The following is a 27671-nucleotide window of genomic DNA, read 5'->3' as shown; positions in this document are numbered from 1 at the left end:
GCCAATCACCGTGCAAAAAGCTCACCCCCCTGCACACACTTGCAAACTCTGTATTTTTTCTTTTTGCAATTCCTATTTTTGCAGAATGCAAACGGGGTATCTCTTCCTGCCGTTCTATGAATGCAGCAACCCCCCCCCCAAAAAAAAATCGCTTTAAATGAATATTTTTAGTCGGGTCCCGGAGGCGCGTGCGGGCTATGTCCTGTTAACGTTATCGCTGGATGAGTGCTTTTAGTTAATAATGGACTTTGTTTATCTCCTGGTGTATTTTAAATGTAGCAATGTGTACTTTTTTTAGAATGGTAAGCTTTGGTTGCCATTTGACTTTTAGAAGACATCTGAAGGCAGCCCTGTTTAGGGAAGTTTTTAACGTTTGATGTTTTATCACTTTATTACTATTATTAATAATAATATTAATATTCTCTTGGGAGCCGCCCAGAGTGGCTGGGGAAACCCAGCCAGATGGGCGGGGTATAAATAATAAATTATTACTGTTATTATTATTACCATTATTATTATTATCTGTCTGACTCTGAAGACAATGGGAGTCTGTGTTGTTTGGTCCAAGTGATGCTTTGAGCTCCAAGCATCCAATGAAACAGGTGGACAGTGGTCAGGACTTCACTGACCAGTGGGCAGTGGGAAGTGCTGTAGCTATGGGTGGGGGTGCGGATAGCCTTGTTTTCCACCCCATGTGATGCCTCCAGAGGTACCTAATGCCACAGAAGACAGAACTGGGATTCAAAATAACAATAATAATTGTTGTTGTTTAGTCGTTTAGTTGTGGCCAACTCTTTGTGACCCCCTGGACCAGAGCACGCCAGGCACTCCTGTCTTCCACTGCCTCCCGCAGTTTGGTCAAACTCATGCTGGTAGCTTCGAGAACACTGTCCCACCACCTCGTCCTCTGTCATCCACTTCTCCTTGCGCCCTCCATCTTTCCCAACATCAGGGTCTTTTCCAGGGAATCTTCCAGGGAATCAAACCTCTGAAGGAAATCGGTCCTGAGTGCTCACTGGAGGGACAGATCCTGAAGCTGAGGCTCCAAGACTTTGGCCACCTCATGAGAAGAGAAGACTCCCTGGAAAAGACCCTGATGTTGGGGAAGATGGGGGGCACAAGGAGAAGGGGACGACAGAGGACGAGATGGTTGGACAGTGTTCTCGAAGCTACAAACATGAGTTTGACCAAACTGCGGGAGGCAGTGGAAGACAGGAGGGCATGGAGTGCTCTGGTCCAGGGGTCACGAAGAGTCGGATGCGACTAAACGACTAAACAACAACAACATTCTGCCTTGTTCAGACCACACCTGGAGTCCAGTTCTGGGCACCACAAATCAAGAAGGTGTGCAGAGGAGGGCGACCCAGAGGATCAAGGGTCTGGAAACTAAGCCTTATGAGGAACGGTTGAAGGAGTTGGGTATGTTTAGGCTGGAAAAGAGAGACTGAGAGGAGATATAAGAGCCGTATTCAAATATCTCAAGGGCTGTCACATGGAGGATGAAGCAAGCTTGTTTTCTCATGCTCTGGCAGTGAGCACCTGAACCGATTGATTCAAGTTACAAGAAAGGAGATTTGATTAAACATTAAGAACTTTCTGACGGTAAGAGCTGTTTGATAGTGGAACAGACTTCCTCTGGAGATAGCGGACTCTCCTTGCTGGAGGTTTTCAAGCCCTATGTGAAGCAATCGCATGATAAGCCCTAAGTGAAGCAATTGGGGAACCACCACTAGAGAAGTAATCAAGGAATAAGGCATCAGGGTTGGGGGTATGTGTGGAATGAACTCAAGACTATAATATCACTTATAGATAAAGTGGCATGACTTGGAGGAAGATAAGACTATCAGAAAGAACAAACCGAAGGATACTTTCATGCAGCGCAGAGTTGAAACTGTGGAACTCCCTGCCACAGGAGGCAGTGAGGACCACCAACTTAGATGGCTTTAAAAGAGGATTAGACAAATTCATGGAGAAAGAGAGGGCTGTGTCAGTTTGCATTTCTTAGTGCAGAAAGTATGGATCTGATGTGTAGAGATATTTCCTATTCTAATTAATTCAAGAGGGTTCTGGAAGCTTCTCTGTGTGAAAGAAACAAGCAGAAAGTTCCTGTTGTTTGGGTTATTCCTTCCGAGAAGATGAGTACAGCTGCCTTAAAATGGTCCTTCTATTTCTTCTGTCAAGGACATGCTGACTATAAAAGTAGGGCCAGAAGGAGCCCGGGTTTCATTTTCTCTGTCTCTCTTCCTTCTGGTGTGGTGTTCTGTACATAATATGCTTAGTATTAAGGTTTAGACTTATTATAAGTTATTGTAAGTTTAAGTTAAGTCTGCTGCAACAGGATTTCTTATGGACTGTGCCAGTCCTGAATGTATTGGATTTGTGAATGTATTTGTGAATGTATTGGATTTTGCTCACTTGCCTTCAGTAGCAGTAAAGCTCTGCTGGATGAAATACCATATTTTTTGCACCATAACACTCACTTTTTTCCTCCTAGAAAGTAAGGGGAAATGTCTGTGCGTGTTATGGAGGGAATGCCTATGGGTGGCATGCCTGCGGATTTTCCTCCTCTAAAAACTACATGCGTGTTATGGTCGGGTGCGTGTTATAGAGCGAAAAATACTGTACAATGGCCTCTGGTTTATTTTTGGGGGGAATCCTGCAACATGCTTAAGTTTTTGCTCTGCTAACTATAGGTTGGAATCTGCTCTAGATCAACATTGTTTTTTTCTTCCAGAAGTTCAAAAAGAACTTTATTGAAACTCAGAGCAAATGAACCAAGTCTGCATTTAGAAGAACATGTTAGGTCTCTTGCTGGTGATGCGTGGCTTATGCAGAACTCTATGTGGCAGAGGGAACTTGATTTTGGAATCATGGAACTGCTTGACAGCTGGTCTGCGGCACTTGCTAGCAGCGATCTCTCCAACCTTCATGATCTGAATTGAGTGAGCACAAGCTCTGTAACGGGCTCCCATATCGCGATAGCACTGTGTAACAGCTCCAGCTGTTGTCAAAAACCTGTACTCCCTGTACATGTTATGAGTTCCACTACGAGAATCATAGTGCAGCCAGATACTGAATTTTTTCACCTTCAACAGAGACTTCTCAAAAACCTGTCCACAGTACACAATTTCCCCAGAAGATTTCTTCATCTTGCTCCAGAGAAGCGGACACGGAGCAATGGATCCAAACTACAAGAAAGAAGATTCCACCTAAACATTAGGAAGAACTTCCTGACAGTAAGAGCTGTTGGACAGTGGAATTTGCTGCCAAGGAGTGTGGTGGAGTCTCCTCCTTTGGAGGTCTTTAAGCAGAGGCTTGACAACCATATGTCAGGAGTGCTCTGATGGTGTTTCCTGCTTGGCAGGGGGTTGGACTCCATGGCCCTTGTGGTCTCTTCCAACTCTAGGATTCTATTCTATTCTATTTTATTCTATTCAGTTGAGAGACAAAATACCAGAAACGGGACTTTGCAACAACATGATTAGGAGCAAAGATGCGCATACGATAGAGAGGTGGTGTTGGGCACTTAGGAGTGGGGAGGCATCTCCCAACAGCTTTGTACTCCCTCAGGGTGCCCGACACCTTCATGGTGCTGCCTCTCTCGCTGCCACCCAGAAAAAGCCTCTGGATCAACATTGAGTGGAATTTTCATGACAGGCTGTTGATGGCAACTAGCTAGTATGGCTTTGTTCTGCCTCCACCGCTATCGAGGCAGCGATGCTTCTGAATGCTCATTGCTGGACACAACTGTCGCTCTTGTGTTCGAATCTTGCTTGTGGGTTTCCCATAATGGGCATGTGGTTGGCCACTGTGAGAACAGGCTGCTGGACTCGATGAGCTGCTGGCCTGATCCGGCAGGGCGCTTCTTGTGTTCTGGTGATGGTGGGCAGCCAGTCCTACCCTATGAATGAAAAATATTTAATAAAGCAAATCCATTTTCCATTAAGCTTCCACTGGCCTTCGCCAAGGTGCGGTCTTCCTTATTAAAGGGACTTGATGGAAACAAATCAGGTGGGTGAAATGAAAGAGAAACTCCTTGGGAGGCAGTGTGGTGCAGTGGTTAGAGCAGGCATGGGCAAACTCGGCCCTCCAGCTGTTTTGGGACTACAACTCCCATGATCCCTAGTTACAGGACCAGTGATCAGGGATGATGGGAATTGTAGTCCCAAAACATCTGGAGGGACGAGTTTGCCTATGCCTGGATTAGAGTTTTGGACTAGGACCTGGGAGATCTGGGTTCAAATCCCCACTCAGCCATGAAACTCACTGGGTGGGACGGCCTCTCAGGCTAACCAACCTCACAGGTACTGATAGGTAGCCGTGTTGGTCTGCCATAGTCAAAATAAATAAAATCCTTCCAGTAGCACCTTAAAGACCAACTAAGTTAGTTCTTGGTATGAGCTTTCGTGTGCATGCACACAGTGTATCTGAAGAAGTGTGCATGCACACGAAAGCTCATACCAAGAACTAACTTAGTTGGTCTTTAAGGTGCTACTGGAAGGATTTTTTTTATTTCAACCTCACAGGGTTGTTGAGAGATAATCTGGGGAGGAGGAAAGCTGTGTAGGCCACCTCAAACTCCCTGGAGGAAAGGTGGAATAGAAATGCAATAAATAAACCACAATAAACAAATACAAATCTTTTTTGAAGTTGCGCAAGGGCAAGGTACTCCTAGAGTCATGACAGCCCTTGCGATTCTTGTTGCACTTGCTTCAGCACTGACACGTGAGTTGTGGATTCTTGTCGATGTCGTCGTGTCCAGGTACACACAACTTGCACCTGCCCTGATCTGGTTCAGGTGAAGCAATTAGATGCACTCTCAATGTGCAGCCAACCAAAGCTGCGCTGCTGCGCTGGACCAGCAGGGGGGGAAGTTGCAGCACCGCTGGGAGCTGCCTTGCAGGCTGACAACACAGGCCAGTGCAAAATTCCCTGGAAAAAGCCCATTCTTTGCCACCCTCTGTGCCACCTCTCAGTTTGGGTCCTTCGAAAGCAGTGCAAAGAAGAAAAGTGGCTGATAAGGTAGAAAAGAACGAACAGATGTCCAGTGTCCAGATCAAGGGAAGCCATAAAGGTAAAGGGACCCCTGACCATTAGGTCCAGTCGTGGCCAACTCTGGGGTTGCGGTGCTCATCTCGCTTTATTGGCCAAGGGAGCTGGCGTACAGCTTCCGGGTCATGTGGCCAGCATGACTAAGCCGCTTCTGGCGAACCAGAACAGCGCATGGAAACGCCGTTTACCTTCCCGCCAGAGTGGTACCTATTTATCTACTTGCACTTTGACGTGCTTTCGAACTGCTAGGTTGGCAGGAGCAGGGACCGAGCAACGGGAGCTCACCCCATCGCAGGGATTTGAACCGCCGACCTTCTGATCAGCAAGTCCTAGGCTCAGTGATAATGTCTCAGTGATGCTGCTCGGAGTGTATTCTGGGGGAAAGAGGGAAGTTTTAAAAGGGGACGTCACCCCATGCTCGGAGTTCTTACTCCTGTTGCGCAACAATAAAGATAGTGGTCTACTGACCATTGTTTTGCTCCAAATTACTTGGCTGGAACTTCCTTCTTTAACTGACCACATGGACCCACAGGGGTCTTGCACCCCGACGAGCTGGGCTGTTGAGTAGTCTCTCACCCCAGAATTTTTCAACAACAACAACAATAATAATAATAATAATAATAATAATAATAATAATAATAATTTATTATATATACCCCGTCCATCTGGCTGGGTTTCCCCAGCCACTCTGGGCGGCTTCCAACAAAACACTAAAATACAATAACCTATTAAACATTAAAAGCTTCCCTAAACAGGGCTGCCTTCAGATGTCTTCTAAAAGTCTGGTAGTTGTTGTTCTCTTTGACATCTAGTGGGAGGATGTTCCACAGGGAGGGTGCCACCACCGAGAAGGCCCTCTGCCTGGTTCCCTGTAACTTGGCTTCTCGCAGTGAGGGCACCGCCAGAAGGCCCTCAAAGCTGGACATCGGTGTCTGGGCTGAATGATGGGGGTGGAGATGCTCCTTCAGGTATAATGGACCGAAGCCGTTTAGGGCTTTAAAGGTCAGCACCAACACTTTGAATTGTGCTTAAAAACAGTACCTTGTTGTAGTAGCGGCCATCTGAGACTGCCGGTGCCCCACACATAGAGGGCCTCCCACCAGAGCCACCCTCTGCCCACCCCTCTTTCCAGAGAGTAAGCTGCCGGCCTCCTCACTGAGCTCCAGGCCAGCACCCAAAGGACCACCCTCCCATCCTGGAGCGATGGTGATGGAGAGGTCCCCCAGGGATGCGTCACACGACGGACCGGCTGCTTTTGCACCTGGGTTGGAGGTTTCCAGCCAAGGCTGAAGCCAGCTGGGCGGCTGCTGCTGTCTTACACTTCACCCCCCTCCTCCCAGCTGCCACCCCCCCTCGCCACAACCCGCTCCAGGGCTCAGCCTGGAGATAAATGGTTTTTCCATCCCGCGTCAGCCTCTCTCTCTGGGCCGTGACCTGTGGGAGGCCGGGAGAAGAGGGGGAAAAGATGGAAAAACACTAAAAGGCCTTTGCCAAGGCTATTTTCAAACCTGCTTTCTATCAGCGGCTTGGGGAGCGAATGAGGCTTGGGCGCTGGACCTGGGGGGGGGGTCCCAGTTAACCCCTTCTGCTGCACCGAAGGCAAGAGGCGACTCGCTTGTGGGCGAAACATCTGCATTAAGGACGGGAACCATGAATACAGTGTGCAGTTGCTGTTGCCTTAAAGCATATTGCAAGGTTGAGAAATAGGCAAGCAATTTTTAAAATAAATAAATAAATCTGTATTATTTGAAAAGGGAATAATCTTTGTATAAGTTAATACTTCATTATCGCTTTGGAGGGTATCTTAGTACGTTTGTCCTCCCGGGCTGTGATGCTCTATGGCTTTTATTTTTTGATGTTGCACTTTAAAAAACAAGATCAAATCAATAAATTTGAAAATGGCACACACCAAACGGTGAAGGGGATGGAGCGACTCACCTGTGAGGAACGGCTGCAGCATTTGGAATTTTTTTAGTTTAGCGAAGAGGCGAGTAAGAAGGAATAGGACAAAAGATTATAAAATTGGAGAAAGCGGTTAGAGAAAAGTTTTTCCTCCCTCTCTCGTGACACCAGAAATCGGGGATATTGGATGAAGCTGAGAGTTGGAAGATTCGGGATGGATAAAAGGAAGGAGTGATTTGCACAGTGCAGGGTTCAACTGCGGAACTCCCTGCCACAGTGATGGCCGCCAACCTTGATGGCTTTAAAGGAGGATTAGACAAAATCACGGAGGAGGGAGAGGGCTATCGATGGCCACTAGCCAAGATGACTCTGCCTCAACAGTTGGAGACAGCAATGTTCCTGAATTTCTAGAAACCACAGGAGGGGAAAGTGTTGCTCTTGTGTTCGAATCCTGCTTACGGGTTTCCCACCATGGCTGGCCACTGTGAGACCAGTATGTGGGACTATATGGACCACTGGCCTGATCCGGCAGGCTCTCCTCATGTTTGTTATGCTCTTACTTAACTCGGCATCCACAACGTTTAAAGGCGCCAAGATAATAATAATAATAATAATAATAATAATAATAATAATAATAAATAATAATAATAATTTTATTTATACCCCGCCCTCCCTGGCCACAGCCGGGCTCAGGGCGGTTAACACCAATAAAATTACAGTAAAATCATAATAGGAAAAAAGCACCAATTTAAAATACAGGTTAAAATGCAATTTAAAATGCAGCCTCATTTTAATAGTAGCCCATAGATCAAGACGATAAGGGGAGGGCAACATAAGGGTCAGGCTGAGTCCAAACCAAAGGCCTGGTGGAACAGATCTGTCTTGCAGGCCCTGCGGAAAGATGTCAAGTCCCGCAGGGCCCTGGTCTCTTGTGACAGAGCGTTCCACCACGTCGGGGCCAGTACTGAAAAGGCCCTGGCCCTAGTTGAGGCCAATCTAACCACCTTGCGACCTGGGACCTCCAAAGTGTTGTCATTTGTGGGCCTTAAGGTCCTCCGTGGGACAGCCCTGGGTGAACCCCAGCCCCTGTTTTTGGATGCATTTGAAAGTGTTTGAGGCTATTTTTGTATTAGGCACCCATTACGCCTTATGAAGAAAGTATTTATTTGATACTATCCATCATGCAAAAATATTGCTGCCCGTTGATTTTATGGGGTGACCCTCAAATTATAGGAGGGGAAAATAATATCCACTCTCAGCACAATTCCCGATTTTACAAGCTTCTATCACAATCCCCTCTAAAATGGCCTCATCTCCCTATCCACCCAGGGCAGGGACTCCAGAGCCCTAGTATGTTTTCAGTTACATGAGTTTTAAAAAGAAATTGTGGCTACAGTTTTGTTTTTAGCAGGGAAAGCGGTTTGAACGAACTGAGACCACTCTTGCTATGCACTGCAGAGAAAGAACCTTGACTTTGACTCTGAAGAAGTGTGCATGCAAACGAAAGCTCATACCAATAACAAACTTAGTTGGTCTTTAAGGTGCTACTGGAAGGATTTTTTTTTTTAAAAAAAGCTTTGTTTTGACTTTGGCAGGTGAGAGATGCCTTTCTTCTTTGGTGATCACTCGTACCCGTACTTCCATAAACAATGAGTCTGTAAGTGACTGTGGAGGCTAATTCTGGACCCAGACGTCCTTCCACAGTGGGGACATAGGCTTCTGGGCGGGCGTTGATCATGATGAGGGTTTGCCAAGCATGCCTTCCTCTTAGCACGTTTCTCCCTTGTGTCCTGAGTTTGAGCATCTTCAAAGCCCATGGCCCCTTTGGTAAAGGCTGTTCTCCAACTGGAGCCTTCGCAGGCTAGTGTTTCCTAATTGTTGGTGTTGCGGGTGGCGCTGTGGGGTAAACCACAGATCCTAGGACTTGCCGATCAGAAGGTCGGCGGTTCGAATTCCCGTGACGGAGTGAGCTCTCGTTGCTCGGTCCCTGCTCCTGTCACCCTAGCAGTTCGAAAGCACGTCAAAGTGCAAGTAGATAAGTAGATACTGCTCCGGCGGGAAGGTAAACGGCGTTTCCGTGGGCTGCTCTGGTTCTCCAGAAGCGGCTTAGTCCTGCTGGCCACATGACCTGGAAGCTGTACGCCGGCTCCCTCAGCCAGTAAAGCGAGATGAGCGCCACAACCCCAGAGTCGGCCACGACTGGACCTAATGGTCAGGGGTCCCTTTACCTTTATACTATATTTTTTTTTAGATTGGCCTTGAGAGAGTCTTTAAACCTCTGTTGTTGACCACCAGCATTACGCTTTCCATTTTGAAGTTCGGAATAGAGCCGTTGCTTTGGAAGACAATAACCAGGCATCCGCACAACATGACCAGTCCAACAAAGTTGATGTTGAAGAATCATTGCTTCAACACTGGTGATCCTTGCCAGTGGCGTAGCGTGGGGGGTGCAGGGGGGGCCAGCTGCACCGGGTGCAACATCTGGGGGTTAGGGTTAGGGGGTGCAAATCCACGGGTTAGGGGGCGCAAATTACTTGCCTTGCCCCGGGTGCTGACAACCCACGCTACGCCACTGATCCTTGCTTCTTCCAGTACACTGGCATTAGTTCGCCTGTCTTCCCAAGTCATGTGTAAAATGGAGATGATTATGTATGGAAGCCCCAGCCGTTGCCCTGACAGCTGCTGGACATGTCCCGAATGGTGACTGTGGCGATCACACAGGGTCCCTGGACGTTTGACGGTCTATTGATCCCTGTGCCACCACTGTGCTCGCTTCCCCGCTGCCACCAACCCATTTCTCTCGGGTACACACTGAGTCCAGACAGTTGTTAAAATTGAACCAAATAAACAAGTTTATTTTATGTGTAAACAAGTTTATGGTTTCTCAGATAATATTCTTGTCAGTTTCTTAGCCTTAGTTTCTTTACCGGCATATACCTTGAATAAATGAATTTATTAATACGGTCACAGACCAGCGTCAACACACACAATATCACAGATCATAAAAATATCAAAAATGCAAAGGACAATATGAATATAACAAGGATTTAAGTATAAAAATTAAAATTAATTATTAGCGTGCCCCCTGTAGTTAGCATTTAGGGGTTTGGTCATTATGGGAAACCACTTGCTTCCTGCGATTGATTGCAGACGCACAGAATTTAGCTACATTTAATGTAGTCTTGGGATTCTTGTCCTCTAGCAGTAGTTTTAAACTATGGTGTTCCGATTCTTTCCTGGACTTTTGCAAAACAGGTGTAATAAAAGTCAAACGTATATCCTCATAAAGACGACAATGTAATAGTACATGTGAAGCAGTTTCAACTTCCAACGAGCCGCAAGGGCAGACCCGTGCTGTGTATGGTTTACCCTCAAATCTGCCCGCCTGTACCTTCCTAATTCCTACTGACTGATTATCTCAACTGCTTGACTCCTCTTAACAGATTCTCTCCCTCTCTCACATCAGACTAGCCCAACCCACAGACTTATCCTGCCTCTCTCTTCTCTAACTCCAGACTGACTTAACAACTCTAACTCTAACTCCTCCCCTTGGGTTCCTATTGGTTAGTCATTTTACAATTAGTGAACTCTTTCCTTATGAACCCATTATGATGTCACACATCTAGGAGGACAAACGCCACAGTGACCATCATCATAAGAGAGCCAGTGTGGCGTAGTGGTTAAGAGCGGTGGACTCGTAATCTGGTGAACGGGGTTCGCTTCCCCGCTCCTCCACATGCAGCTGCTGGGTGACCTTGGGCCAGTCACACTCCTCTGAAGTCTCTCAGCCCCACTCACCTCAGAGGTGTTTGTTGTGGGGGAGGAAGGGAAAGGAGAATGTGAGCCACTTTGAGACTCCTTCGGGTAGTGATAAAGCGGGATATCAAATCCAAACTCCTCTTCTTCTTCTTGCAGGGGGTTGGACTAGATGACCCTCAGGGGTCCCTTCCACCTCTACAAATCCATGGTTTTATTACCTCCTGGGGGGCCCTTCCAACTCCACCCCCATCGTTCAACCTGGACCCTGAGGTCCAGCTCCGAGGGCCTTCTGGCGGTTCCGTCCTGCGAGAAGTGAGGTTACAGGGAACCAGGCAGAGGGCCTTCTCGGTAGTGGCGCCCACCCTGTGGAACGCCCTCCCTTCAGATGTCAAGGAAATAAAGAACTATCTGACTTTTAGAAGACATCTGAAGGCAGCCCTGTTTAGGGACGCTTTTAATGTTTGATGTTTTATTGTGTTTTTAATATTCTGTTGGGAGCCACCCAGAGTGGCTGGGGAAAGCCAACCAGATGGGCGGGGTATAAATAATAAATTATGATCACCTTGCCGACAAAGGTCCGTATAGTTCAAGCTCTGGTTTTCCCAGTAGTGATGTATGGAAGTGAGAGCTGGACCATAAAGAAGGCTGATCGCCAAAGAATGGATGCTTTTGAATTCTGGTGCTGGAGGAGACTCTTGAGAGTCCCATGGACTGCAAGAAGATCCAACCTCTCCATTCTGAAGGAAATCAGCCCTGAGTGCTCACTGGAAGGACAGATCCTGAAGCTGAGGCTCCAAGACTTTGGCCACCTCATGAGAAGAGAAGACTCCCTGGAGAAGACCCTGATGTTGGGAAAGATGGAGGGCACAAGGAGAAGGGGACGACAGAGGACGAGATGGTGGGACAGTGTTCTCGAAGCTACCAGCATGAGTCTGACCAAACTGCGGGAGGCAGTGGAAGACAGGAGTGCCTGGTGTGCTCTGGTCCAGGGGGTCACGAAGAGTCGGACATGACTAAACATCATCATCATCATCATCATCATTATTATTACAATTCCATGGTTATATTACCTCCAGCAGAGACTAAGCATCCAGACCAATGCATACAAAAACTTAAACAGGATTCCTGACCCTTTGCAGCCGCTTACTGTGTTCCTATAATAATTAGGTACAAGGGGGTGAGTTGCAGCTGGACCTGCCCGGAGTTCGCATCGTGCCCCCTCCAGTCCGCAGTCCTCCGCCTCCCGGCCTTCTCTCACAGCTCCTTCAAGCTCCATCACTTTCTCCTTCTTTGGTGACACGGAGAATGTATTCATTTTTCATAATCCCTCATCCGAGATGCAAAGACAAACACAAGCAAGCCGGAGATTTATAACCAGTGGAAAATAACAAGATGATAAGATCAGCTCCAGGCCCAGCCAGCAGGATACATCCGGGGGCTGGGGGGGGGGGCGGAGATGAGAGGGAGAGAGAGTCACAAGAAGGAGGTGCTGTTTGCCCTCGAGCTCTGCAAAAGTTTGGCTCGACTAAAACATGCCCAGCAAGGGATAAGGAGAATGGTGTGTAATAAATGAAAATCTGCCCTTATTCCCTTATGGGGGACACAAGAGCCCTTGTAGAGTCCTTTGCAGGTTCTCCATCGGTCGGAGAAAATAACAGAGGCCAACCAGAGAATATTGAGAAGCAAAGCAGCTCGTAAGCCTAATCTTTATTAACTGTTGCAACAGGGTGCTCCCCTCACACGCAGGAGAAGGAAGAGGACCCAGGACCCAGGTGTGCCCGCCCTTACATAGACAATTTAAATTATCCACTCTGGAGTTCAAGACCACCCCCAGAAACATCATACCTACATCACAGAAAGGGGTGGTCTACAACAGAAATCTGAGTGCTTTGTTTACCAGAAATCTGAGTGCATTGTTTACCTCCTGTCTGGCAGGTTACCTGTTAATAGTCACTTGATTGGATGCCCTGGGGAGCCTGGCTAGTCTTTTGTAATGATAAATACTTTATTCCTGAGCCAGGTCACAGGCTCACCCTATTCATTCACAGACATACCCTTAGGCCAGGATTAGTGAAGGAAAAGACAATGGGGAGGCTTTTCCATTTTCCTTAACCTTGCAGAGAAATCATTTGGTCAGTTTGGGAATCAAAAATGGTTCCAGGGCTGTTTTCCTGTGCTGCTTCAGACACGTGGTTTATATATGTATGTACGCGCTTGTTTGGTACATTTATGAACCTTTATTATATACATAAGACCTTAATTTTTTATTTCAATGTGTTGTGCGCTGCCTGCTGGTCAGTCTGACGGACGAGGTGCCGGCCTTTCCCATCCCTGTGCCCTGTGGATGTTCTGAGCAGCTATTCCCACCCGGATTAAGGAGAGATAAAGTAAAAGCACTTATTAGCGCAGCACGTGGCTAAACTGCGGAACTCCTTGCCACAGGAGGCGGTGAGGGCCGCCAACTCAGATGGCTTTAAAAGAGGAGGAGACAAATTCATGGAGGAGGGGAATGTTATCGCCGGCTACTTGCCACAATGGCCGTACTCTGCCTCCACAGTCAGAGGCAGCGATGCTTCTGTATAGTGGTTGCTGGAAACCACAAGAGGGGAGAGTGTTGCTCTTGTGTTCGAATCCTGCGTGCTGGTTTCTCACCAGGTATTTGGCTGACCACTGTGAGAACAGGATCCTGGCCTATACGGGCCATTGGCCTGATCCAGCAGCTTCCTCGCTAAAGAAAACACCTATTACCCCAGTCTCTCAGTAACAAGAGATTCCAGGTTATCCAGGTTTGGTTTCCTTGGAATGAACGTCAGCAGAGACCACGGTATCTTTGGGATGTATGGTGTTATCTGCACATGTACACAACCTGAGCATAAGATGGAAGGGCTCACAGCATCAACACCCCAGGAGGTCTGGCTTCTCTATTATCCGCAGCTTTGGAGCTGCAAAGAGCAAACAGGTCTCTGTGTCTCCAGCTTCCAGCCTGAATACTGCTTGCAGGTTTCCCAAAATTGTTGGGTTGGCCGCTGTGAGAACAGGATTCTAGACTGGAGCCAGCAGAACTTTTCTTATGTTCTAAGGGTTGTCCTCCTGTACTTTCGACCAGCTTGTCAGCCAATCCAGCTCCTTGCCCATTTGTGAAATTCCAGGGGATGGAAATTTCTTGGGAGTAAGCCCAGTGTTCATAGTGGGGTTTACATCTCGGTAAACGTGCGCGGGATGCTACACCTACGTTTTCTTTTTTTTTTGTGGGGAGGCCTTGATGATGGCCTCATTTATTTATTTACCGTATTTTTTGCTCTATAACACGCACCCGACCATAACACGCAAGTAGTTTTTAGAGGAGGAAAATCCGTAGGCATGCCACCCGTAGGCATTCCCTCCATAACACGCACAGACAGTTCCCCTTACTTTTTAGGAGGAAAAAAGTGAGTGTTGTGGTGCAAAAAATACGGTACTTACTACATCTTTATGCGTTGTGGGTTAAACCGCAGAGCCTAGGACTTGCCGATCAGAAGAAGAAGAAGAAGAAGAAGAGTTTGGATTTGATATCCCGCCTTTCACTCCCCTCCAGGAGTCTCAAAGCGGCTAACAATCTCCTTTCCCTTCCTCCCCCACAACAAACACTCTGTGAGGTGAGTGGGGCTGAGAGACTTCAAGGAAGTGTGACTAGCCCAGGGTCACCCAGCAGCTGCATGTGGAGGAGCGGAGACACAAACCCGGTTCCCCAGAATACGTGACTACCGCTCTTAACCACTACACCACACTGGCTCTCGGTCGGTGGTTCGAATCCCCGCAACAGGGTGAGCTCCCGTTGCTCGGTCCCTGCTCCTGCCAACCTAGCAGTTCGGAAGCACGTCAAAGTGCAAGTAGATCAATAGGTACCACTCCGGCGGGAAGGTAAACGGCATTTCCGTGCGCTGCTCTGGTCTGCCAGGAGCGGCTTAGTCATGCTGGCCACATGACCCGGAAGCTGTACGCCGGCTCCCTCGGCCAGTAAAGCGAGATGAACACTGCAACCCCAGAGTCGGCCACAACTGGACCTAATGGTCAGGGGTCCCTTTACATTGCATCTTTATTTAGCCTGCCCTCCGTCTGTGGTCCCAGACCAGGCTCAGATTCAGGCAAGCCAAGGCTGCTCTTTTAAATATCTGTATCTTGGAAGGAAATATGTTCAGAGGTTTCGTATTGCCATGTTAGAAAAGAAAACGTCTTATGAAATTAGAGAGTTCGCTTGCAGGACCTTCAATCTGGTGAGCAGCCAAGGTTTAGCAACATTCAAGTGCAGAGAGACAGACACAGAGAGAGCGCTCTACTTAACATTCGCAGTAAATCCAGGTTTTGCAAGGCGCATCTTCGTTTGCATGCTGAGGAGCAGCTTGCATAGTGCTTTGCTTCATACTAGAACATGGGTAGTATAGCTGTCAACTTTCCCCTTTTCTTGCGAGGAACCCTATTCGGAATAAGGGAATTTCCCTTTAAAAAAGGGAAAACTTGACAGCTCTGATGGGTAGGCAAACTAAGGCCCGGGGGCTGGATCTGGCCCAATCGCCTTCTAAATCCAGCCCACAGATGGTCCGAGAATCAACCTGTTTTTACATGAGTAGAATGTGTCCTTTTATATAAAATGCATCTCTGGGTTATTTGTGGGGCATAGGAATTCGTTCTTTTTTCTTCTTCCCAAAATATAGTCCAGCCCCCCACAAGATCTGAGGGACAGTGGGCCAGCCCCCTGCTGAAAAAGTTTGCTGACCCTTTTACTAGAACATAAGATGAGCCTGGCTGGATCAGGCCAAAGGGTCACCTCATCTTGCTTCCTGTTCTCACAGTGGCCGATCAGGAGAGGGAGCCGACGTTTGTCCACAGACAGCTTTCCAGGTCATGTGGCCAGCATGACTAAACCATTTCTGGTGCAATGGGACACCATGACCGAAACCAGAGCAGCGCACGAAAACTCCCGTTGCTCGGTCCCTGCTCCTGCCCACGTAGCAGTTCGAAAGCACATCAAAGTGCAAGTAGATAAATAGGTACCCCTCCAGCAGGAAGGTAAACGGTGTTTCCGTGCGCTGCTCTGGTTCGCCAGAAGCGGCTTAGTCATGCTGGCCACATCACCCGGAAGCTGTACGCTGGCTCCCTCAGCCAATAAAGCGAGATGAGCGCCACAACCCCAGAGCCGGCCACGACTGGACCTAACGGTCAGGGGTCCCTTTACCTTTACATTTGTCTCACACAGCCTAGGACTTGCCGATCAGAAGGTCGGCGTTTCGAATTCCCGCGACGGGGTAAGCTCCCGTTGTTCGGTCCCTGCTCCTGCCAACCTAGCAGTTCGAAAGCACGTCAAAAGTGCAAGTAGATAAATAGGTACCGCTCCGGCGGGAAGGTAAACGGCGCTTCCGTGTGCTGCTCTGGTTCGCCAGAAGCGGCTTAGTCATGCTGGCCACATGACCCGGAAGCTGTACGCCGGCTCCCTCGGCCAATAAAGCGAGATGAGCACCACAACCCCAGAGTCGGCCACGACTGGACCTAAGGGTCAGAGGTCCCTTTACCTTTACCGCACCCTTGGGCATGCAATGAGATTACGCCACAGCAGAGCCAGAGGGGAAATGCGACAAAAAGCTGGGGGGGGGGGAATGTCTCTGATCTCTCCGTTCTTCCTCCCCACCCCAAACCCCTGATTATCAACATCTGTTCCATCCAGGGCCTGCTTGTTTTTCTGAAGGGGAAACAGTTCCCTACGGATTCCCTGGTGATGGCAAACAGGCTCCTGGTTGCACACCTGTCTGCGCTGGCGAATTAGAGTTAAAAGCTCTGCCACGGCCTTGATGTCCCGGGCTGTTTATGATCCCGGGAGGCGGTTCCGCCGTCCTGTCGCAATTAATCAGCGCATGTGGCCGCCGCTTGTTCGTTAATGGAACATCCAATTCCTTTTTATCTCTCCAACCCCCCCCCCCAACAACTCCCAGCTCAGGAAACAGCCCTTGCCCCAGTAATTGAATTTGCCAGGTTCGGAATAGCTTATGCACGCAGCCGAGATGAGCAGATACCTGGAGATTTTCCATGACACCTATTTTGGAAAGCTGTCTCTTCTTTTTGTTTAAAAGGGAGGCAGGCTATTCTCTTCGTTTTGTGTGTGTTGGTGGGGGGGTGAGCACAGCAGGGGAAGGAGAGAGAGGCTTTAAAAGGCAACGTTTTGACACGGAGCTGAAAAATTGCAGTTGACGCAAGGACGGGATCAGCCTTCAGATCACCAACTTCCCCGGTTCCGGGAGACGCGTCCATCAACTTCAATTTCCTCAGGAACACCCAAACGCACAGCCGTTCTCTCCCCTGCGGTGGAAAAGGATGGCAAAGGCTGCTGAGATGTAAGAAAGGAAGGAGAGGCTGTGGATCAGGCCAGCGGCCTATCTAGGGGCCGACCAGATGCCCCAATGGCAAACCAGCAAGCAGGATTCGAACACAGAGCCAGCCACCGCCCCACCTGTGGTTTCCAGAAACTGGGATTCTGGTGGAAATGGGTTTTTTAAAAAAATAGGACAGGAAAACCTGGATGTTGTTTGCCAATTTTCCATTAAAAAAAAAAAAAGCTCAGAAATGGTGATTTTGCACAAAAAAAGGCTCAGCAACTTTGGCCAAACAAACAAACAAACTCAACAACTTTTCTGTCCGGATTTTCACTGTTATTTCATGTTATCATGCATATGAAACAGAACAAGTGCAACACCAGACAAAATTAAAAGGGGGAAAACAGAACTTTGAGATAGGCATGTAGAATGAGCCCACTTACACAGGGGTTAAAATAGCAAAGGCTTTCGACTTTATCAGATTGTACTGTTTCAGATTTGTCAGGCTTGTGTCCTGGTTGCCTTGAAAATGCCGGTTCTGCTGTACAGGCAATAAAGGAACATTAAATCAAATTAAACATGCCTGGAGGTTCTAGCCCCTGTCGAAACCTCAGAGGATTCATGATTGTCTCCATAATAGCTCTATTCCAGAGCGAGCACTACCAAGTATCCGGTGTGTAAGTGTATGGGCTTTTCCCCATTGAGTTGTGATTACTGTTTGTGCTGCCAAGATCATACGGTTGCAATTGAAATTATTCAACCCCCCATTGCAAATTGGGTTTATTACCAACATTTACAGACTTTCGGCTGTTTGCAAGGAGCAAATCAAATCAAAGCAATTGAAATGGCTCGATACAACGGATGCTTCAAGTGCCACCCCCCCCGCCGAATTCAGCTGAAAATGCAATTTATCCAGTCTCACGATTATTCAACCCCTTCATGGCAAACATCTTTCGTCCTTCATAGAGCAGCTATTTTGCTTGCTGCAAACGACTGCAGCCATATGTAAGACCGATTCTTTTGACGGTATATCTATGTTGGTGTCATCGGAAACACTCAGCCACATTAATTTCGGATGAGGATGAATAGTTTCCTCGGCGATATTGATAAGCTCTGTCAAAAATGAATGCGCAAAATTTTGCAGCAACCTTTGGATTTGTGTGGCACCGACTGGGCAACACTTTCCAAGCTGCTGAGGCAGAAAAGCGGGGTTTTCGCAGACTCCGTTACCTGAAAGGTCCTGGAGGTTGACAGCCGCTGTGTCCAGGCAGCTGTGACTTTTCCATCCGGAAAAAGAACAAGTTTATTTGCAGCTACAACAGATGGCATCCGGAGAGCTGGTGTTATTGAGTTTTTAAAGACACTTCACGGAGGGGTCTGCCTCTCCTCTTGGGTACGGCCTAGACTTCCAATTGCATTACAGTGGTACCTTGGTTCTCAAACTTAATCCGTTCCGGAAGTCCGTTCCAAAGCGTTCCAAAACCAAGGTGAGCTTCCTTAGGTCCCAGGCCCTAAGGAAGTCAGACTATCCTCCAGCAGGGCCAGGGCCTTCTCAGTGGTGGCTCCGACCTGGTGGAACGCTCTGTCCCATGAGACCAAGGGCCTGCAGGATTTAACCTCCTCCCGCAGGGCCTGTAAGACAGAACTATTCCGCCTGGTTTTCAATTTAAACTTACATAGCCTGATCTTTTATTCCCCTTTCTTCCCCTTTTATGAAAATTCCCCGCTCTGGGATCCCACAGCTAATTCTCCCCCGGTTCCCTCGCTGGCCCAAGTAGGACCAATTCAGCCAGCTAGCCCTGGGGATTATCTAACTTATTTTTAATTTTTATTGTTATTTATGTTTTTATACTTTATTTTATGCTGCTTTTATAATTAAGTGTTTTAAAGTGTTTTAAATTTGTTGTTAGCCGCCCTGAGCCTGGTTTTTGAACCGGGAAGGGCGGGGTATAAATAAAAATTTATTATTATTTATTATTATTATTGAAATAATGCAAAATGGATTAATCCCTTCCAGACTTTTAAAAGACAACCCCTAAAACAGCAATTTAACTTGAGTTTTACTATCTAACAAGACCATAGATCGATAATACGAAAGCAATAGACAATGTACTGCAGTCACATCATCAATAAATCAGTAGCTGAACTGGGTTCCACACAGTCACAAAAACGAAACGAAAAAGAGCCACAAGAACAAAAACACAAAATAAATAGTAAAAACAGACAGACCTCAGCGTAATACTCAAAATGGAAGCGTGGCACTCAAAACGAAGCATGTTCGACTTCCAAAAAAAGTTCGCAAACCGGAACACTTACTTCTGGGTTTGCAGTGTTTGGGTTCCAAGTTGTTTGAGTACCAAGGCGTTTGAGAACCAAGGGGCCACTGTACTGTTCTGCCAAGAGAGCATCGAATCCCGGGCATGTCGCGTTGGAAGGGACCCCACAGGGTCATCCATTCCAACCCCCTGCAATGCAGGAATCGCAGGCGTTGCTTGTGCCAAGCTAGGAGCCAGAATTCCTGTGATCGGAAAATCCACCATGCACCACCAGCGAGATAAATGACAATGTGGACTCCTAGGCGTGCATCTACTGTTAAAAAATGTACTTCCAGGTAAGAGTGCAAGCCATGTTGCAAGTCCTCATGCCATGCATAATTTTACAATTCTTATTTATTGCATTTCTATCACCACAGAGCCTAGGACTTGCTGATCAGAAGTTCGGCGGTTCAAATCCCCGCAACGGGGTGAGCGCCCGTTGCTCGGTCCCTGCTCCTGCCAACCTAGCAGTTCGAAAGCACATCAAAGTGCAAGTAGATAAATAGGTACCGCTCCGGCGGGAAGGTAAACGGCGTTTCCATGCGCTGCTCTGGTTCGCCAGAAGCGGCTCAGTCATGCTGGCCACATGACCCGGAAGCTGTACACCGGCTCCCTCGGCCAATAAAGCGAGATGAGCGCCGCAACCCCACAGTTGTCTGCGACTGGACCTAACGGTCAGGGGTCCCTTTACCTTTTATCCTGCCTTTCTCCCAAGGAGCTCCAGGTGGCATATGTACTTCTCCTCCTCCCCATTTTATCCTCACAACAACAACAACCCTACAAGGAAGTTTAGGCTGAGTGTGAGTGGCCCAAGGTCACCCAGTGAACTTCATGGCTGAGTGTGGATCTTAACCCATGTTGCCTCTTATCACTGCACAGCTAATGGGCTCCATGATCAATGCAGATGGTGACAGCAGTCACGAAATTAAAAGACGCCTGCTTCTTGGGAGAAAAGCAATGACAAACCTAGACTGCATCTTAAAAAGCAGAGACATCACCTTGCCAACAAAGGTCCGTATAGTTCAAGCTATGGTATTCCAAGTAGTGATGTATGGAAGTGGGAGCTGGACCATAAAGAAGGCTGATCGCCGAAGAATTGATGCTTTTGAATTCTGGTGCTGGAGGAGACTCTTGAGAGTCCCATGGACTGCAAGAAGATCCAACCTCTCCATTCTGAAGGAAATCAGCCCTGAGTGCTCACTGGAAGGACAGATCCTGAAGCTGAGGCTCCAAGACTTTGGCCACCTCATGAGAAGAGAAGACTCCCTGGAAGAGACCCTGATGTTGGGAAAGATGGAGGGCACAAGGAGAAGGGGACGACAGAGGACGAGATGGTGGGACAGTGTTCTCGAAGTCAGAAACATGAGTCTGACCAAACTGCGGGAGGCAGTGGAAGACAGGAGTGCCTGGCGTGCTCTGGTCCAGGGGGTCACGAAGAGGCGGACACAACTAAATGACTAGACAACAACAACATATTTGCAAGCCTTGGGTCAGGGCAGAATTTTCAGTTTTTGCTGCTGCGGTTTTTTGTTTTTTTTAAATCCCGGGAATAATAAACAGTCCTGTCTTGCGGAGTGCCAGAGAGCTGGCAAAGCCTTTCGGTTCCAGATAGCGAGATGGATGGGCGCTTCGTCACCTCATTAGTCTCACTCATTAGCAGGGGAGGAGGAGAAGAAGGGCTTTTTCTGCTTTTCCCTGGACAAATTGCCTCCCACCTCCTGATGCCCGGGGTAATTGATGGGGTGATGCTGCCAGCTGTCTGTGGAAGGAGAGGGCCCCATCCTCACCTTCTGGGCTCATTAGGAGAGAGAGATCGGTTGGTGCCTGGGGCTGCTCCATTTAGCTTCGTTTAAGAAAGGGGTTTCCAGCCTCTGCTGTTGGAGGGGAAATAATAGATGCTCCCGGTCTCAGAAAGGGGCTCCTCTGAGACTGGGAGCATCCGGAAGGCAGCGAAGGCCTGGAATAATAATAATAATAATAATAATAATAATAATAATAATAATAATAATTTATTTATACCCCGCCCATCTGGCTGAGTTTCCCCAGCCACTCTGGGCAGCTTCCAATCAAATGTTAAAAACAATACAGCATTAAATATTAAAAGCTTCCATAAACAGGGCTGCCTTCAGATGTCTTAAAGATAAGATAGCTGCTTATTTCCTTCACATCTGAAGGGAGGGCGTTGCACAGGGCGGGCGCCACCACCAAGAAGGCCCTCTGCTTGGTTCCCTGTAACTTGGCTTCTCGCAGTGATGGAACTGCCAGAAGGTCCTTGGAGTTGGACCCCGGTGTCCGGGGTGGAGACGCTCCTTCAGGTATACTGGACCGAGGCCGTTTAGGGCTTTAAAGGTAAGCACCAACACTTTGTGCTCAGAAACGTACTGGGAGGCAATGTAGGTCTTTCAAGACCGGTGTTATGTGGTCTCGGCGGCCGCTCCCAGTCACCAGTCTAGCTGCCACATTCTGGATTAGTTGTAGTTTCCGGGTCACCTTCAAAGGTAGCCCCACATAGAGCGCATTGCAGTAGTCCATGAGGGAGATAACTAGAGCATGCACCACTCCGTTGAGACAGTCCGCAGTCAGGTAGGGTCTCATCCTGAATTAAGGTGCGCCTCCATAGACAGCTGTGAGTCCAGAATGACTCCCAGGCTGTGCACCTGGTCCTTCAGGGGCACAGTTACCCCATTCAGGACCAGGGAGTCCCCCCCACCCGCCCGCCCCCTGTCCCCCCAAAACAGTACTTCTGTCTTGTCAGGATTAATCCTCAATCTGTTGCTGCCATGCAACCTCCAACTGGAATGCAATGGCAATCTGGGTTGGCTTGCTGCACCTGCAGGCAGACAACTTACTGAATTTCTTTTTCTCTTCACTCCCTCCAACGTTTCTCCAAAGAAGACAGGGACATTCTCTTCCACACCAGGAAGCTTCTCCCGCCTTCTGTCTCACCGGAGACATAGATGTCATACAACCATATGCAGTTCATCTGCCCCTTCGAGGCGCTCACAACCTCTCAGCTTAACCTGCACCGCAGGATTGTTGTAAAGGAAAAAAAAGGGCGAGGGAAAGGATCATTTAAGGCACCTTCAGCAGATCAATGGAATGAAATGTTAGCTGTAAGCTGCCTTGAGTTAATAATAATAATAATAATAATAATGGAAACTGTGAGAATGATCAGGAACATATACAGTGGTACCTCGGGTTACATACGCTTCAGGTTACAGACTCCGCTAACCCAGAAATAGTGCTTCAGGTTAAGAACTTTGCTGCAGGATGAGAACAGAAATCGTGCTCCGGCAGCGCAGCAGCAGCAGGAGGCCCCATTAGCTAAAGTGGTGCTTCAGGTTAAGAACAGTTTCAGGTTAAGTACGGACCTCCAGAACGAATTAAGTACTTAACCCGAGGTACCACTATAAAAAGGTAAAGGACCCCTGACAGTTAAGTCCAGTTGCAAACGACTCTGGGGTTGCGGTGCTCGTCTCGCTTTACTGGCCGAGGGAGCTGATGTTTGTCCGCAGACAGGTTTTTCCACATCATGTGTCCAGCATGACTAAGCCGCTTCTGGCGAAACCAGAGCAGCACATGGAAACGCTGTTTACCTTCCCACCGGAGTGGTACCTGTTTATCTACTTGCGCTGGTGTGCTTTCGAACTGCTACGTTGGCAGGAGCTGGGACTGAGCAACAAGAGCTCACCCCGTTGCGGGGATTCGAACCGCCGACCTTCTGATCGGCAAGCCCTAGGCTCTGTGGTTTATACCACAGTGCCACCCACATCCCTACACATCAGGAACATACCAGAGAGTAAATCCTATTGAACTCAGTGGGACTTAGGGTTGCAGTGTAAGGCTACACAGTCTGTACCCAGTTACCTGGGAACAAGCAGCATTGAATGCAATGGGACTTACTTCTAAGTAGATATCTAAAGGCTTGCAGAGTAAGACTCAATTTACAATAAAGGAATAAACACCATGCATTTCTTTAAAAAAATTGCAGGCTGCTGATGTATTGCATTTAAAGAAATTAAAGTCGATTGTTTAATAATAATAATAATAATAATAATAATAATAATAATAATAATAATAATAATTTATTTATACCCTGCCCATCTGGCTGGGCCTCCCCAGCCACTCTGGGCAGCTTCCATAAAAACCAAAAATACAGTAAAATATCACACGTTAAAAACTTCCCTGTTTAACATTTTCCTTCAAAATTATAGGAAGGGCTTCACCATTTCCTTCATTTGTTGCAGGTGTTTTATTTTTGGTATAAACAGGGCTCTGTTTTTGCACCCACATACAAAGGCCATTTTTAATTTTTCTCCAAGACATGGAAGGGAGGAAAAAGGAAAACATTCTGGGCTCAAATCAGAAACCGGAATGTGGCCTCTTAGACCGAAGAGCAAACATGGAACAACTTTTGAGAGATGTTGCTGCGCATTCAGAGCATGTGGAATCCAGAGACCTTCTCTCAAATCACACCAGAACTCTTTCCACAAAGAGATTTCTCTCATCTTGAAGAGGGACATGTTTAGGAAGTGGGACCAGACTTTAAAAGGAGTTGGGACTAATCCTGAGTGGCTGGGATTAAGCTGGCAGCAATGAAGGATTATCATTTTTTCAAAAGACAGGGTGTTTCATAAAGGGTATTTGTTATGTGCCTGGAGCCTTAAAGGTGGAGGGAGGGAGGGAGGGAAGGAAGGTGTCTTCTAGCAAAAGCTCCTCCAAACTGGTGCCTTCCATCAACTTGGATGTCTTTAAAAGAGGAGGAGAGAAATTCATGGAGGTGTGGGATGTAAACACAGGAGCAGTCAATGACAACATTCCTAGAGTGTACATGTTAGAACATGGGGAGGGATGTCTGTCCAGCAAGCAGGTAAACTTCCTGGGGACTGACTTCCTCCGCATGTGACCAGAGGTGGGTGTGGCCTCACCTGTGCAGGTAATGACAAAAGCACAGGGCAGGCAGCCATCACTCTCTCTCTGCCATCTTCCTACAATGAGGAAACATCTAAGGATGCTCTCTTGGCTCCCAGCCAAGAGAGGAGATAAGGACTATCTTGCTACAAGATAGATTCTGAATATATGTAACCTTTTTAAGCTGTCTGCCTTCTGGGATCATATTGTGAACAGAACGTGAGTAAACTCTTTTATACTTTTATAAAGACTGTGTCGTGTCTTGTATTTTAAGAGGGAACAAAAGGGGAAATTACCAGAGTAATTATTATAGAGGTTCTAGCGAACCTGTACACACGTTACCGTTGCAAACTTAAAGGGGAATGTTTATAAACTCTGCTGATATTTTGGGAACTTGTTAGCACAAGTTGGCTAAGGATATAATTAGTCAATATATCCTCTCCTGCACCCCAGAACATTCCCACAGGAGGAGGAGTAAAGTGAAGGACATGAGGCAGGAGTTGATAATGCAGGTGAGCTGCGCACAGGTGGGCTGCATGCAAGCTGCCGGCCAGCCCTGTGGAGCCTCCTTTTATTGAGACAAATATGCAAACCAGGCAGATACATTTTGGGCTGTGACCTTTACACATCCCGAGATCGTGGGGTGGTACAAAGTTATTTTGGCACCTGTTTCCACCACGTCATTTTACCCTTGCGCAGTGTATGACGAAGGAGACAAAAGGTCTCAGGGACAAAGGTTACAGACAGGACACCGCAGACTACTGAGACCGCAAAAGGTTAGACAGAGGGAACGATGTTCAGACAGCTGTGGCTTGTCTGGGGGGGGGGGTGCCCCGCACCCCAAGGTCACGTGTGCAGGCAGGCAGACTGTGGCTGCCTGCTGGTGGGGAGTGTGCTCCCTCCGGACCCCACTCCCCACTCCGCGATCATCCCTACAGAGGAGAGGGCTCTTGAGGGCTCCTGGCTAAGCATTGCCACCACAGTTGGAGGCAGCCGCGCTTTTGAACCCCAGTTCCTGGGAACCACAGGAGGGGAGAGTGTTTTTCTTGTCCTTGATTCCTTCGTGGGCTTCCCATAATGGGCTTCTGGTTGGCCACTGTGAGAACAGGATGCTGGCTGAGATGGCCCAGTGGTACGGTTGCCATATTTCCAAAATTAAAAACCAGGAAGACACCCTGAAAGTTGTTGAGTTGTTTTTTTTACATAAACACCAATTTTTTTTTGGCGATTTTTCAATTGACTTGCCTAAGATCCAGGACAAAGCACTGCCTTTTGGAAATTCCCCTGGACATCAATTCTGCCTTCGAAATCATGGTAATTGTTATGTACTTACCCTGGGCCAGCAGGGGGATACTGTAGATAGTTTTCACTCAGGTCCACATATGCAAATAAGGGATTGAAAGCGACGTTCAGTGATTGGATAGTTACAGAAAGTTGTTACTGTTGCTTTGTAGGTGAGCTCCATATAAGCAGGCTGGCTGAACCCTTCAGTTCTGTTCTGGCCTGTGAATAAACAAGAATCGCTGTGTCGTCTGATATGTTCACCCACAACTTAACAGTAATCCCTGGTAAAATCTGGACTTACGGCAGCCCTGCCAATGGCCATATAGCTACAGAGATCTTCTCATGTTCCTAAGGGCCTCCTGCACCCGTGAGCTCCCAGAGATATCTGGCTACCCATCGCTGGAAAGAAACAGTGTACCAGAACGAATTTTGATTTGATGCAGAAGATCTCTTTCCATGCTGTTTTGTTTTTTTTAAATAATACTGGAACCATCCCCACCCTGTATTTTGACAGGAATGTATGCATGTTCTTTTAGGGGCATTGGAGTCATTCTCCTTAAAATAGCGCTCCGACGTTAGCCTTTCCAGCTTCGAGAAGGGTGATGTCACCAGGAGGACAACGTCACCAGGGAACTGGAACGCCGGCTTCCGACAAGCTAGCCGGCAAAGGCAAATTGGCAAAGACTCTAGGCTGCTGGGAGCTTGCAGCAGAAGTGTGGGGTTCCCTCTGTGTAGCATGCATGTTAGATCTTGGGCAAAGCTTCTACCTGTCACAACAACCTTGAACGGTGGCTCCAGCTCATCTGGGGAAAAGGATGGTGCAAGATGGAGCTTAGGATCTCGAGTGTGTTTGAGAGTGAGATTGTGCATGCTATAACCACTGACAACTGGAAAACACTGGCCTGCGAGCCCTCCAGTCGGAGAGCAGCCTTTACCAAAGGTGTCCTGGGCTTTGAAGACACTTGAACTCAGGACGCAAGGGAGAAAGGTGCTAAGAGCTAGACTGGTGACTGGGAGCAGCCGCCGAGACCACATAATACCAGTCTTGAAAGACCTACATTGGCTCCCAGTATGTTTCCAAACACAATTCAAAGTGTTGGTTGGTGCTGACCTTTAAAGCCCTAAATAGCCTTGGCCCAGTATACCTGAAGGAGCGTCTCCACCTCCATCATTCTGCCCAGGCACTGAGGTCCAGCACCGAGGGCCTTCTGGCGGTTCCCTCATTGCGAGAAGCAAATCTACAGGGAACCAGGCAGAGGGCCTTCTCGGTGGTGGCACCCACCCTGTGGAACGCCCTCCTGTCAGATGTCAAAGAGAAGAAGAACTACCAGACTTTTAGAAGACATCTGAAGGCAGCCCTGTTTAGGGAAGCTTTTAATGTTTAATAGGCTATTGCATTTTAGTGTTTTGTTGGAATGTGCCCAGAGTGGCTGGGGAAGCTCAGCCAGATGGGTGGGGTATAAATAAATTATTATTATTATTATTATTATTATTATTATTAATACCCCGCCCATCTGGCTGAGTTTCCCCAGCCACTCTGGGCGGCTCCCAATCAAGTATTAAAAACAACAGCGTTAAATATTAAAAACTTCCCTGAACAGGGCTGCCTTCAGATGTCTTTTAAAAATAGGATAGCTACTTATTTCCTTCAGATCTGAAGGGAGGGTGTTCCACAGGGTAGGCGCCACTACCGAGAAGGTCCTCTGTCTGGTAACCTTACTTCTCGCAATGAGGGAACCGCCAGGAGGCCCTCGGTGCTGGACCTCAGTGTCCGGGCAGAACGATGGGGGTGGAGACGCTCCTTCAGGTATACTGGACCGAGGCCGTTTAGGGCTTTAAAGGTCAGCACCAACACTTTGACTTGTGCTGGGAAACATACTAGGAGCCAATGCAGATCTCTCAGAACCGGTGTTATGTGGCCCCATTGAATATTATTATTGTATGATTCTATGAGATGCCAAACTTGGCTAGCCTTGGTTGCCATGCCCCATGCCCGGCGGGCAGCAAGGTGCTTTGGGTCCAAAGAGCCCTGCTGTAACCAGAGTCTTTGTTTTTTGTTGATCACTGGCTTGTGGCCTGAGACAAACTGGACCTTTGCCTCCGGAAT

At 47.8% G+C, this 27671-nt stretch overlaps 1 protein-coding gene and 1 long non-coding RNA gene across 2 annotated transcripts in view; both read right to left on the bottom strand.

Moving 5' to 3' along the window:
* Positions 1–2753: 2753 nt before the first annotated feature.
* LOC310702386 (large ribosomal subunit protein eL20-like) lies at positions 2754–3622 on the bottom strand. The gene is made up of 2 exons (XM_083493856.1): positions 3430–3622; positions 2754–3149 (listed from the first exon to the last, which is right to left on the bottom strand). The coding sequence occupies exons 1-2, from the start codon at positions 3586–3588 to the stop codon at positions 2787–2789; spliced, it is 522 nt and encodes a 173-aa protein (XP_083349982.1). The 5' UTR covers positions 3589–3622; the 3' UTR covers positions 2754–2786.
* Positions 3623–19102: 15480 nt separating this feature from the next.
* Positions 19103–27671, bottom strand: part of LOC310702985 — a 39325-nt gene continuing 30756 nt past the window's right edge. The window contains exon 3 of the long non-coding RNA XR_014523865.1: positions 19103–21326. This is a non-coding gene — a long non-coding RNA (uncharacterized lncRNA). The remainder of the gene's footprint in view (positions 21327–27671) is intronic.

Source organism: Podarcis liolepis (genome assembly GCF_965112155.1).
Source record: "Podarcis liolepis genome assembly, chromosome: 3".
Taxonomy (NCBI): domain Eukaryota; kingdom Metazoa; phylum Chordata; class Lepidosauria; order Squamata; family Lacertidae; genus Podarcis; species Podarcis liolepis.
Note: the sequence above shows the minus strand (reverse complement) of the source record. Positions and strands in the feature narration are given on the sequence as shown.

Bases quoted from the DNA above. Each gene is read 5' to 3' on its own strand.
- LOC310702386 (XM_083493856.1), bottom strand. From the start codon at position 3,588: ATGAAGGTGTCGGGCACCCTGAGGGAGTACAAAGCTGTTGGGAGATGC. The intron at 3,150-3,429 runs ATAAAATAGAAT...CTCTGGAGCAAG, and splicing joins TTGTCTCTCAACTGAATAGA to ATGAAGAAATCTTCTGGGGA.